Here is a 13,267-nt window from a genome sequence, read left to right as displayed (position 1 = left end):
CCCCCCCCTTCCCCAGCCCCTCCCTTCCCCTCTCTTGCAATAAGCAAACTCTGGTCTGATATCACACACAACCTCCCTCCTTCCCTCCCTCTTTAATCAAATGAATATTAATTAACTTGAATGTGGCAGTAGCTTACAGGGGATAAATTGGTTTAATCAATGATATGACACTTGTTTTGTTTTTAGTTTTTCACCTAAATGTGTCTGCTTCCCAGTGTTCCTCGTCTACCTCTAATGTAACAGGCTGTTGGGGTCGTATTACTGTAGCATGAATTTCAGCTGGTGACTACATATAACTCTATCTTTAGGCTGAGAATGCAAAGTGCAAAAGTACACTTCCAATGTTGTTCATCATAATATCTACATCTTAATGTTTTGTCAGATGTAATTAGAAAATTGGGAAATTTGGATGAAGGAGCAATGCTTATGCCCACTGCCCAAGTAAAAAAGGTAACCTTTCAGATTTATTTTTCAGTTTTTCCCCAGACCAGAATCGCTACTGGACGCAGAGGTTTTCTTTCCACCAGAATCGCCACTGCCCTCAGAGGGTGCTGGGAAAACAAAAGTGGAAACATTAGAATTGTCATTACATTGTGCGAGAGCATGCATGTGTGTGTCTATAATCAAAGCTGCATTCATCTATACATTCAGGAATTGTTGTCTGTGTGTCAGTGTCTACTTTACCTCTCTCTCTCTCTCTCTCTCTCTCTCTCTCTCTCTCTCTAACTAGCGTAGTGAGGTAGGAGTCAGACCACATGGGCTCACGGCCGCAACAGCGAATAATAAAGTGGTCATTATGAAGATGTATGAACCTAACTCAGTTTGATTTCATCCACGGTCCTTTTCCTTTGCAGGAAGGGACATTGAGGGGGAAATGTGAAAGCTGAATTAATAATAAATAGCCTAAATAGAAACCTATTGTATGTGCATTTGAGATGACGGAACGCCTTCTAGAGGTACCGGTGCGCAGGAGGCAGGTTCCGGAGCCGAGCTCCGGCATTAATTAAGCACTGGTCATACTCATGACTCATATAATAGACTGGCCTCCAAGTACTCTGATAGTGGGTACGGCACTAGACTAAGTAGGCCTACTCTGACCATATGGGAACTGCACTAGCATTGTGCAATTTAATACAGTGGTTCTCAACCTTTTCTTGATCAAGACACACTTGAAGATCCTGAAAGCGTCCGAGGCCCACAGTTTTTAAGCTGTTCAGTTTTATTTTAACACTTTTGTGGGTTCTCTTGTTGTTAGGACTACAACATGTTTTTAAAAGGATCCCTGGATAATAGTTAATAGGACTAGTTAAATAGTTGTATCAATTACTTAAAACATTTTAACGATGTTTTTACAGTTTGTAGCTGGTTTATGTAGCGTTTTTATGATGCTTTATGAATATGATAGTCTTTATTGTGTTGTGTAAAGACAAAACTTTATGCATCCTGCCATAAATCTGAAACATTAATTCAGAACGTTTTCAGCATCACAATTCTAAATGTGTAGTTTATTAAAAAGTTAATACTAGACTAAGTATTTAACCTCGACTACTGTACCTAAATCAGAGGAAGATGATGCTGTAAAAAAAAAAAAGAGAAACCTGTTCAGAATACATTACTTAAAATAACACATTATTTAATTGTATTTAATCCTATTCCACACAATAGATTTATATGACTGCTGGTTCAAAGTAGATGCATTTTCAAATAAATAAATAAGTCCTAAATAATAAAAAGTGAAAGCTTAACTTACTTGGAGAATCCTGGTTCTTCTCACTGGGCGTGCCTAGAACACAGAAATGTAATTATTATCATCGCAAGTTACACTATAGCCTGACTCAGAAGGCCTTAGATTCTGTGGAAGAATGCTTCAAACGGCTCTGGGTCCAGATATCGTCTGGCCCATTATGAGATGCCCACATCAACACTATGATCTCAAAGACACGGCAAAGGATCTACTATCTCATTGTTGCCAAAAGAGCGGATCTCCCATGTAATATCTTAAAAATATTTATTAGACTTTCCATTTATTTGCCCAGTTATGGAGCGAGCCAAGTTTGGGATATGCTGACTAAAGCCCACTCTGAGGAGTTGGGAGAGGCTACAAATCAATGCTGCAGGATTATCTGTATTCCCTCTTCCTCTGATGAGGCCAACCTGCATACCATCTCCAACATCCTCATCCCCCTGCATGGCTTCCAGCCTGTAGCCCCATCTCCCACTTACCCCCTTTGTCGGCACAGAGAGGGAACAAGGTGAACAAGAGCTAAACTGAAACAAATGAACTTTCCTTCTTTCCACATGCTCTATAATCACTTACACACTATATATACCCTCTACACCAAATCTCTTCACTGAAAATAGCCAATCTACCAGCTCGGTTGATGTACGATTCAATCAACCCTAAACCTACCCTGGATTTGAACCCGGTTTCCTGTGTAAGTGCTGATTTTTTTTTCACCATTAAGCCAACAGGCCTGCCTGCTTGCTCAGGGGATAAATTGAATCTTGACCATCAGGTACATTTTTTTGTCAGATCCTGTGTCTAGGTGAGACATGACCCTTAGAAGATAGAGGAGCACATACAACCACCTCAATTGTATAAGTTACATTGTATTAACATACCATACAGTTTGGACAAATCTTTTTTTTAAAGCATTTAATTTGATTTAATCCTATTCCACACAAGATATTCATCACCTGTTCATGTTCACACTTAATCTATTAATTATGTTGGTGAGAAGTCATTAGGACAGATGGTCTGCTGGTTCAAAGTAGATGTATTTTCCCTAGTGTGTGTGTGTGTGTGTGTGTGTGTGTGTGTGTGTGTGTGTGTGTGTGTGTGTGTGTGTGTGTGTGTGTGTGTGTGTGTGTGTGTGTGTGTGTGTGTGTGTGTGTGTGTGTGTGTGCGTGTGCGTGTGAGATCTCTTAAAATATTCAATGTTGTTAGACTTGTTCCCTGGATGCTTTGTTTAGCATGCTTTGTTTAGTTGTCTTCCTGATTGAAAATAACTTTGTACTTGGCATACTTATCAAAGTATTCCCTGGCACCACTGGACTGGTGCCGCTTTGAAAAACCCTGCAGTAGACTACACTGGCCTAAAGAGGAGCAGTATGTATGCAGCACAATGGTCCCATGACATGAATTTCCATTCAACCTGAAAACTTTACATGTATGGCATCATACTACATGTACGCTTCTACCTTTAACTCTCTCAGTGCCAAGCCACGAGTTATGCCGAGTTTTTTCTGAATGCCCTCAGTGCCAGAACGAAAAATCCCGAGTTTCTTTTGTTTTTTGAAAAGAATGTTCAGAACCCAAGATATCGTGATCCGAAGATTTGCAGCTCCATTCACTCCTTGTTTAACTTATAACTGAAAAAGGCTGTATCTCGCTTCCTAAGCACTTTTTTTTTTACTTAAAAAAAAGAGTATGAACATATTTTTTTATTTCATTGGCACTGAGAGAGTTAAATAATGTCATATAGCGAGGTAAAATGGGATATAGAGAGTAATTACCAGAGTCATCGTTGAGAGCCCCATTGGAATCTGCAAAGAAAAGGAAGAGAGTTAAACCATGAATGTGTTTTTCAGTGCTTAATGCACTCAGCTGAAGTGTAATAGCACAAAACTTTTCGGTATCATATTAATTCATTTCAAAGATGCCACATTAGCGTTGCAAATCATTATTTCTATACAACCCTTCAACTAAGTTTTACTCTATCTATTCAACAATACCGTTTGTATAATAAAGAAATGTAAAATTTGAAAAGGTAGAGAGGGGCAAACATTATCATACCGGTCAGTTTCTCCATCTCTTCATTACCGTGTTCAACTGCCAACCCTGCCAAGAGGACAAATTCAGACACTGAACAGACTTGTTTATTTGCCTTTCTTTATTTCTTTTGTAAACAAAACTGGATGGATGCAGATGAAATCCCTAAGTCTTAACATTCCATGTATGAAACCTGCAGCAATTATTGTATATTTTATTCTGAATAAAATCATTCTGGTTTTAATCCCAAAAGCATATTTTCCTACAGTTTTGGTTTATAGTCTTACCTGAGTCCTTGCTAGAAGTGTCAACCTTTATCTCTGGAACTATAGAAAGTGTTGTATTAGGTCATACAAATTCCAAACAAGTATTTTCTCTTTTTTGTATGAACATGGCTTTACATAATTTACATGTATATAAAATGTGAAACTGTCATATTAATTCATATCAAAGACGCCACATTAGCATCGTAAATCAGCATTTCTATACAACCCTTCAACTCAGTTTTACTATATTCTATTCAACAATACCGTTTGTATAATTAAAAAAAATGCATTTTGAAAAGGTAGAGAGGGGCAAACATTATCATACCGGTCAGGTTCTCCATCTCTTCATTACCGTGTTCAACTGCCAACCCTGCCAAGAGGACAAATTCAGACACTGAACAGACTTGTTTATTTGCCTTTATTTATTTATTTTGTAAACAAAAATGTGTGGATGCAGATGAAATCCCTAAGTCTTAACATTCCATGTATGAAACCTGTAGCAATTAAGTCTCTTTTATTCTGAATAAAATAATTCAGATTTTGATCCTAAAAGCATATTGTCATACCGTTTTGGTTTAGAGTCTTTGCTGGTATTGCTAGAAGTTTCACTCTTTCTCTCTGGAATTTGTATGACCTAATGCAACACTGTCTAAATTTCCAAACAGTATTTTTGCTTTTTAGGATGAACATGGCATGGCTTTACATCATTTACATCTATAGAAAATGTGAAACTGTCATATTAATCAATTTCAAAGATTCCGCATTAGCATTGCAAATCATTATTTCTTCAACTACAGCAGTGTAAATGTAGTGTAATGTAAGAGATTCTGTCGGTGGCAAAGCGGTTTCAGGATAATTAGGCAACATAGAGGCCTGAAAGTTGAGAGTGACAAAGTCTAGTAATAGAAAGGTTTCAGTTTCATTCATTGCTGCCATCCAAGGTGTCCTTGAACAAGGGACTGGACTACCTACTAACTTATTTGTTGTAAGGCGTTCTGAGAGTTTTAACCTAAAGCGTAAATACATTTCCAGATTGTGATTTAATACGTGTGATACTATGTTTCACCAGTGCCTCTATTAGGGGAAATTGCCAAACAATATTCATAATTTATACTGATTTCCTCCATTGAGACTAAGAGGGAGCCAACACAAAGGAAACAACTTGTTTCGGCGAGGGGTTCTAGTGGGACTAGTGAGACGTTTGTACTCATCTTGCAACAGTGATATGTTTGATATACCAGTTTAGAGTGTTTGATAATTGTCCTTTCTATGAAGTATTACTTTCTGTGTTACATTGCTATAAAGCTTTGGATATGTAGATTTAATAGATTTATAATCTTGGCTATTTAAGCACACAAGACATCACATATAATACATTATTTCATGTAAATTGTGAAGGAATCATCTTTTTGTGAAGCAGCACTAACCTTGACCTTTTTCCTTTCCTGAAAAGCAACCGACTGAGGGAGGGGGGGGGGGGGGGGGCAGAGAGAGAGAGAGAGAGAGAGAGAGAGAGAGAGAGCAAATAATTAAATACATAAAATAATCTTGGATGTTTCCAGTTCAAGCACACAAGACCACATAACTTTCCCAGGGTATAAGAAATAGGCACTCGAGGGGTAAAATAAATATTTCAATATTCTGAGTTACAGCCTGACAGGGGACTTCAAAGATGCTAAAAGTTGAGCAAGCTTAAGGCACAATTACATAATTGCACAATGGAGAGAAACAGCAATTTATAATTATTGAGTGACCTGTTCCCCTTACAAGCTTAATGACCGATGTGACCAAAAAAACACAGAAAATCCAAACTTTTCCCAAAAACTAGAGAAAAAGAGAAAATTGTTCTAAAATGAACCCAACCTTCTTTTTTCTTCATAAAGAAGATCCCAATCCCAGCGGACACTCCAACCAGCAGCAAAACAAAAAGAACAGCAACAACAGGTCCGATGTTTGATCCAGAGTCGTCAGGTGTACCACACACACCGTCTAATATCCAGAAAGAATCATGTACGGTACTTAGATGAGGGTTTACTGATAACAATTGTCAATAATATGTAAACAGGGTCTTCCTCTAACAGACCATGCATGCTCAGCAACATACCCTATAATTAAAGATTAAATAAAGTAAATAAAAAGTCTCAACTCTCTCCATTTTAACATTCAAGTAAAAATGCTTAATGCATAATGTAAACAAGCCTCTTACCCCAATCCTCGACCTTGCGCATGCTGGACGCACGGTGTATCACCTCACAGCTGTATTTGGCAGAGTCACTTCTTAAAATCTCCACCTGGTTCTTGATCTGGAAAGTGCCGTCGCCGTTGGGACGAACATCTGTGGATTGCATGCCATCCAGTTTATCCACCACCTGCCCATTTCTCATGATGTTCAGGATCACCTCTTTGGGATAGAAGCCCGTTGCCATGCAGTGTAGCATGATGGAGTTCGGATTCTTGCACTTCCTTCCATACACATAGAGCTGTGGTGGCCCTGGGAAGCCATGAGGACAACTTTGAGTTTTAAGAAGACGCATAGGCATTGTAGGGGATTTTGAATTCATTCACAGTTTCATTTCAGTTTGTCATTCATTCATCATTATTCATATTTGTCAAAAGTTACTTTGTGAGTGATACTACTTGGTATTTAAAAATATATAGAGCTGAAAAACATACTGCATATCACAGTCACAACATTTAGCAGAAATATTGTAATGTGATTTATCAACATGCTGAAGCTCTTTACATCAAATCTATATTTATTGATTATCCAATGAAACATCAGGGATGCTCCACTTAACCAAATCATCCAGAGCACCTTGTAACCTTGTTTTGAAAATAATACTGTTTATTATTATTTGTTGTTTTGTTGTCATTTGGTGTTTGTATCCGTCCTAGTGTTACCTGTAAAGCGCTTGCAGCTCCATGTACATACAATGTATGTAAGGTGTTAATAATAACAATAATAATAATAATAGTAAAACAATACTCACTGCTGTGAGTGCTGTCCAGGAGTTCTGCTTTCCCGTAGTCAACAAATTTACTTAACCAGGAAACACACTCTCTCTCCAGGTAGCCTTGGGTGTAGTCGTTCAGCATCTTGACAAGATCCCACTTCCTCTTGGTGGGAAGTGCAAGGGCAACTGGGGCGATCCAGTCCTTATTGGCATCATCGAAGGCCAGGTAGTCGTCACCGTCATAGCTGTATTCATCCTTGCCTTTGATGAACTTTAATGTGTTGTCACCTTGTCTCTCAGCCTCACAGCCATGCCTCCACTGAAGAATGTGCAAATCTGGCGAAAAGGGAAAAGAAAAAGACAGGGGGGGGGTGTTAAAGATATGAGGCATCATACCAGAGCAAACAGTCTGGATGTTCGTCACATAAAGTAGTATGTATAGTCTGGAAACATTTAAGTTTTGTTTTACACTATACTCTTGGGTTCTACTGCATAACATTCACAAAAGGTTGTCTGCAGGACTGACAACACATTGCAGGATTAATGCAGTAAGTGTGATTACCACTCAGTTAACCTCAATTAAAACCCTTATAACTACAGTGTATAACAACTACTTGGATGTCTAACCGGTGTCATTGTGTCTCATTCGATCTCTGAGGATCCCCAGGTTGACTTTGAACCACTGCTCCTTGCTCTGGCGTGACTGTGTGCCTTTATCCCAGTAGTCCTTGTCCAGCCTCTCCTCCATCCACGGCTGCATGGGGACCTTTTTCTTAATCGTGCTGTCATAGTAGTCAATCATTCTGCCATCCATCAGACCCATGGCCGTGAACTCATGGATCCCTGGGAGGTTGATGGGCTTGGAGAAAGCTGTGTAGCTGTAGGTGAGTGAGTGGATCTCTGGAAGACAAATGTCAAATATAGGCAAAAACACATTAAACTTAATTTCTACACATTAGGTTGCCTCTTTTACAGTCACACGTTTCCCTAACATTTAGTCAAACAGACAGGCACAAACAAGCAGACAGAGTTTGTGAATGCATTCCAAATACCATCATTGTTCCATGTCCCTAAAATAAATAAAGCTGCACAAATCTAAAGATGCTCCCTTTTATTTGTCACTACAGTAGTGATAATACCCCCCGCCCCGGCCCACCCATCCAGTCTGCTACACTACTTGTTGCTCTTCGCCAGGCCGGGCTGCCTACCCAGGGCTGTGTCAGTCATAAGGTCAGGACACAAGGAAGCTGCGGGGGTGAGTTTGTATGACAGACGGTGCAACTGTTGAAGTGTGGGGCACGGGCAGAAGTGACAGCACTTTTGGAGGTGTGCTGTATAAAGGCCCCTCAACATTTGGGTATGATTGGTTCATGATCTATGGCTAAGAAATAGTCCCCGCCCAAAAAAAATTCATTTTTTTACAGGCAAAGTATCAAAACCCTGTTTGGCGGTCATTGTCACATGACTCACAGGACTATTGGAACCAATTGGGTGGGGAAAAAAAGTATGTTTCTGGAACAAACTGACTGTAGTCTGTGGCTTTCCCTATGGTTGGAAGTGAAATCGCCTTTGGCTCTGCAGTGTTTAGACTAGAGGACCCTCCATGTGGGATTCAAATTTGGGGTAGATTCGACGTTTATGATTTTTGGCATTTCTTGTAGGCAAAAAAAGATAACCCCCAATATACTGTATGATTGAATTGATACATGTTCATCACAAGACTCCAGTCCAGAGATATATGTGTACCAATTTGAGTTTTGGACAAAATATATAGGAGTATGTAGGCTAGTATAGTAAAAAGTGTGTTTTGGCAATAATAATAACAATAATTATTTCACGCCAATCGGTCCAGCAGTGTCCCAGATATTTAGCTGTATGGACGAATAGACAGACAAAACATATATAATATGTAATATAATATACAATACAAACGTTCCGTTTTATCAACTGGAAAAACAACTTAATCCAAAGACAGCTGTGGCCAAAGCTACACTTTCTCACCATATGGTCATACATTTTCCATGTTTAGGATCCATATACTGTCCCAAACAAGACTAAAGTTACGATATACGGATCTCAGGTAACGTTTGTATAGTAGGCCTGTTCACGTTTCTACGTTCTAGTCCCAGTTCAAATTAAAATAAATGTTATTCTCCTGAGAAGAATAGCATTTTTTTTATTTGAAAAAAATAATAAAAAAATATTTTCTCCTGAGAAGCATAGCATTTTTTATTGAATTATTTGTACTGGGACTAGACATTTCTCCTGAGCTGCGACAGCTGTTGATGTCTTGATGACACTGTCTGTCATCAGACATCAACAGTCAGTCAGTTAGACCTGTCAGACAGTAAGGTTCAATCAATCCTATTTAACAACTTAAATATTGTATAAAATAACGAGTGTTATTTTCACTACAAGATCTGATAGTGATATACTACGTACTTTACTACTCATTACAAGTTACAACATTAATTCAGGAAGTAGACACATTTCCTTGTTCTATTTTAACTTTACCAATAAGTACAAATAAACAATCTAAGCTATACATCCATCAAACGTAAGGCGACTATTATAGGCAAGGAGACGTTTATTACTAGACATGGTTTATTGGTCGATAACAGCTCGTAACAGATACAAGAGAGGCAATAAAACACGTTATCGCACCTATTGCGCATTAACAAAAACAATTTACTTTCACTTTCGACAAAACGACTTTTTATGTACTCACCACCTCCAGTCATCGCAGGGTAAAACCATATGTGTGTTAAAAACACAAAAAGGCAGGTGGTAGACTGAATCATATTGTAAAACTGATATTATTATGTCTTAAAATAATGGAAGAAAAGAGCGGCGTCAAAGTCAGTCTCGCTTCGCTCTATCGGCGAACGGAAATAACCGTTCGTCTGGGTGCGTGGTGTTGTTGTCTAGAGTCTAGACTGGGATCAATCTGCTTAGTAGATCCTGTCTAGAAAGGATACGGAAACAATCTGCATAAATATATGTATGTCTATGTGGCAATTACCGGATATGGTAGGCGGACTCTAAACGGAACCAGAGCACTGAGCAGTAAATAGAAACCAGGTTTTCCACGGGTGCTGTGGTAAGCCTGGTGACGCGAGTGAGTTCTCTTGTCCTGTGACATATTATCCAATCATATAATTCACATCAGGTTGCCAGGCAGAACAGCTCCTCTACAGTATGTTCTCACTCAGTGTACATTTTGTTTCACTTATAGAAAATCCGAAGATTATAGGAAATGTATTCAGTCACAAGTTCAACAACTTGAATTACTTATAGTTTGAATTACTTTTCTATTTCTCAAACATCAATTACAATCAAAAATGTCCACCCTCTCTCTCTAATAGGCATTAAGATTATAAACACAATCAGGAGGATTTCACCGTTCAAAATCAAAATAAATTAATAATAATAACAATAACAGGCTAATAATAGGATAATAATAATACCAACTATATTGCATTCAGTCATTTATTCAATTTCAGTTTTAGTTATTTTTCAGTTAAATGTATACTTTAGGAAACTTAATTAAATAATTACTCGATCTTAATGCTTACATATATAGGCTATAATGATCACATCACCCAGTTCTCATGCGGGCCCACTTTGTACTTTGGACAGTAAAATAGCCGCCATTTTCTTGTTTTCTTTTTACTTCGCCAAGACTGTCAATAAGCAATTTATTACATTAATATAGCTTATTCCACCACCTATCGTATAGTGGTGACTGGTGAGGGAACATTATTGCTAGACAGTTTATTGGTCAATTAGCAACAAACTGTTTATTGCCCCTTTATCATAAAGGGGCAATAAACACGCGTTCGATGTCGTGTAAAAGAAACATATTTTACTTTCACTTTAGAAAAGACAACTAGTAAATGGAACTCACCGCCTCCAGTCACCACATGAGGAAACCATAGTTGTGTCAAAAACACAACAAGGCAGGTCGTAAACTGAAGCATGTTGTATCGTAGGCTAAAACTGATATTATTTTCTTAAGAGAATTAAAGAAAAGGGACGCTCATGGTGTCCCTTCCTGCTTCCTCTGCTTCCCCCGTCTTCTGTTCTTGATCTGAATTTCTATCCAATCATATAATTCACATCAGGTTGTCAAGCAGAATAGCCTGCATGACGTTCCATCTTAACCATGCAGCTGCTCTCCAATGTAAAATTGTAGTCACTTTAATCTCCAATTTAAATTAGGGTGGTATTTTCTCAAACTATTAAACAATATTCACATTACCATGGCTGTATAGCTTGTAAGCATACATAATTGCACGCACGTTGGATGGACAGTGGATGCTATAGGTCTGGCCAACAGAAACTAATTTTAAAAGAGGCCGCACACCGTCTTTCTTGCATTTGCATGGGTAAAGCCAAAAACTCACCTTTCAGGAGGCCAAAAGAGGAGGTAGTAGCCTACCATTTTCCCGTTAGACAGCCGACCCCCCCCCCCCTTGTTCTTGTACACCCCCCCCCTTTTTTTATTTTATTTTATTGTGTTATTTTTTGCTGTTTTTTTTAAAATTGATATTCGAACTGTGGTGCCACTATATATGTCTATGAATTGAATACCAAGGCCTTCATTGGAAACAAGACCGCAAGGTCTTTCATTAACGGACCTGTTAGACAAAGTATTTTTAAATGTAACTGTGCTGTTTTACATTTTTTGCCTAATAAAATATTCATTCTATCAATCAAAAAGTTTCTGATAATAGCTTACAACGTTTTCAATCCTCACGTTTTCATCTTCACAACCAGCTCGATTTCATCTTCAGAAAATGTTAATAAAATCAACTGCATTGTGCTTGGTTCAGCCAACACACATTATATTGTTTATTGCTTCCATTTTCTTCTTTTTGTTTGTTTGCCGAAACCAATAATTGTAGGATAGGCCTATATATGTTGATGTTGGTTCACAGAGTGCTTCACAATATATATATTTTTTTGATAGCCTATATGCAAGCACACATAACTACCACCCTCAATGTGCTGGGTCCCGAGATAGGCTTCATAAAGATGTACATTTGCGCAGCCCCCCCCCCCTCTTGCATCCTAACCATCCAACGAAATATAATGTAGGCTATAGAGTATAGAATAATAAATTATCACAAATTATCACACCTCAAACTGCCCAATCATTTAGGTTTCGATTACATTTTTTTGCCTTTTAGCTGTCATTACCCTGCAATGTTCATGTTGTAGGCCTACTGAATTAATTTAGCCTATATACTGTATACAGGAAGATACAATTCGAAAATGTCTACATGAATTAGAAGCGACATCAATTCAGGAAGTTTAACAGCCACCATTTCCTTGTTCTCTTTTTACTTCACCAATTCCAAACCAAACAATATAAATAAGCAATATTTATATTCTTATATTCACCAAAAAGTGTGAGGGGATGTATTGCTAAACAGTACACCGTTTATTTTAGATTGTACATAACAGTAAGGGACAATCAAATCTTCAAATGTATTGCATTTTTGCCTAAAATACAATTTACTTTCACTTCAGAAATTATTCGAAGCGAGATGATGAAGTCAGGAAGTTATAGCAGCCATTTTATTTTACTTAAGTAATACCAAACAATATAAGAAATATTTATGATATCCACCAAACATGGTGAGGTGAGGGAACAAGGCACATATTGCTATTGGTTGATATGGCAACGCGGGATAAAAGGGGCAATAGAAACGCGTTATTGCATCTATTGCTTAAGGGCACAGTCACACCAAACTATGGCTGCCGGCTGATAAACTCAGGTTGTGCGCAGCCGACTGTTTTTTGCAGCCAGCATATTCTAAAAAACGGAGTAGCTTGCAGCGCATTCTGATCAAATAACCAGTGACACCTGTCACTCATGTAAAAAGTTTAAAAAAAAACAGTCGGCCGCGCACAACCTGAGTTTATCAGCCGGCAGCCATAGTTTGGTCTGAGTGACCGTGCCCCAGTTATTGCTTAAAAGACAATTTATTTTAATTTAGAAACGTCTATAAATATGTAACTCACCTCCAGTCGCCACAGGGTTGCGCCATACATGTATCAAAAACACAAAAAGGCAGGTCGCAGACTTCATGTTGTAAAACTGATATTTAAAAGACAATTAAAGAAAAGACGGGCTCATGGTGGCCCTGCATGCAGCCAGCGTCGTCGTCTGTTCTTGCTTTGTGAATGTCTATCCAATCATAATCACATCTGGTTGTCAGGCAGATGTTTAATACATCCAAAGACGTCCCATTAACGACACACATGCT

The 13,267-nt window shown here is 38.4% G+C and overlaps 2 protein-coding genes across 3 annotated transcripts in view; both read right to left on the bottom strand.

Moving 5' to 3' along the window:
* LOC308095974 (class I histocompatibility antigen, F10 alpha chain-like) overlaps positions 1-9,897 on the bottom strand; it is a 49,445-nt gene extending 39,548 nt beyond the window's left edge. The window contains exon 1 of the mRNA XM_080443184.1: positions 9,721-9,897. Within this exon, the coding sequence (XP_080299310.1) occupies positions 9,721-9,793 (73 nt within the window). The 5' untranslated portion in view covers positions 9,794-9,897. The remainder of the gene's footprint in view (positions 1-9,720) is intronic.
* LOC308095975 (class I histocompatibility antigen, F10 alpha chain-like) lies at positions 31-13,181 on the bottom strand. 2 transcript variants are annotated; one of them, XM_080443187.1, is made up of 13 exons: positions 13,023-13,181; positions 7,620-7,892; positions 7,029-7,328; positions 6,245-6,529; positions 5,902-6,027; positions 5,466-5,498; positions 4,364-4,408; positions 4,060-4,098; positions 3,797-3,841; positions 3,517-3,546; positions 1,751-1,783; positions 1,555-1,575; positions 31-551 (listed from the first exon to the last, which is right to left on the bottom strand). In XM_080443187.1, the coding sequence occupies exons 1-13, from the start codon at positions 13,087-13,089 to the stop codon at positions 472-474; spliced, it is 1,377 nt and encodes a 458-aa protein (XP_080299313.1). In that variant the 5' UTR covers positions 13,090-13,181; the 3' UTR covers positions 31-471. The 2 variants fall into 2 exon arrangements, with proteins under 2 accessions (XP_080299313.1, XP_080299312.1); XM_080443186.1 differs by lacking the exon at positions 13,023-13,181 and adding an exon at positions 10,900-11,085.
* Between the last annotated feature and the right edge of the window lie 86 nt (positions 13,182-13,267).

Source organism: Gymnoscopelus braueri (genome assembly GCF_963280865.1).
Source record: "Gymnoscopelus braueri genome assembly, chromosome: 11".
Lineage (NCBI taxonomy): Eukaryota > Metazoa > Chordata > Actinopteri > Myctophiformes > Myctophidae > Gymnoscopelus > Gymnoscopelus braueri.
The sequence above is the reverse complement of the archived record's forward strand: the minus strand, read 5'-3'. Positions and strand labels throughout refer to the sequence as shown.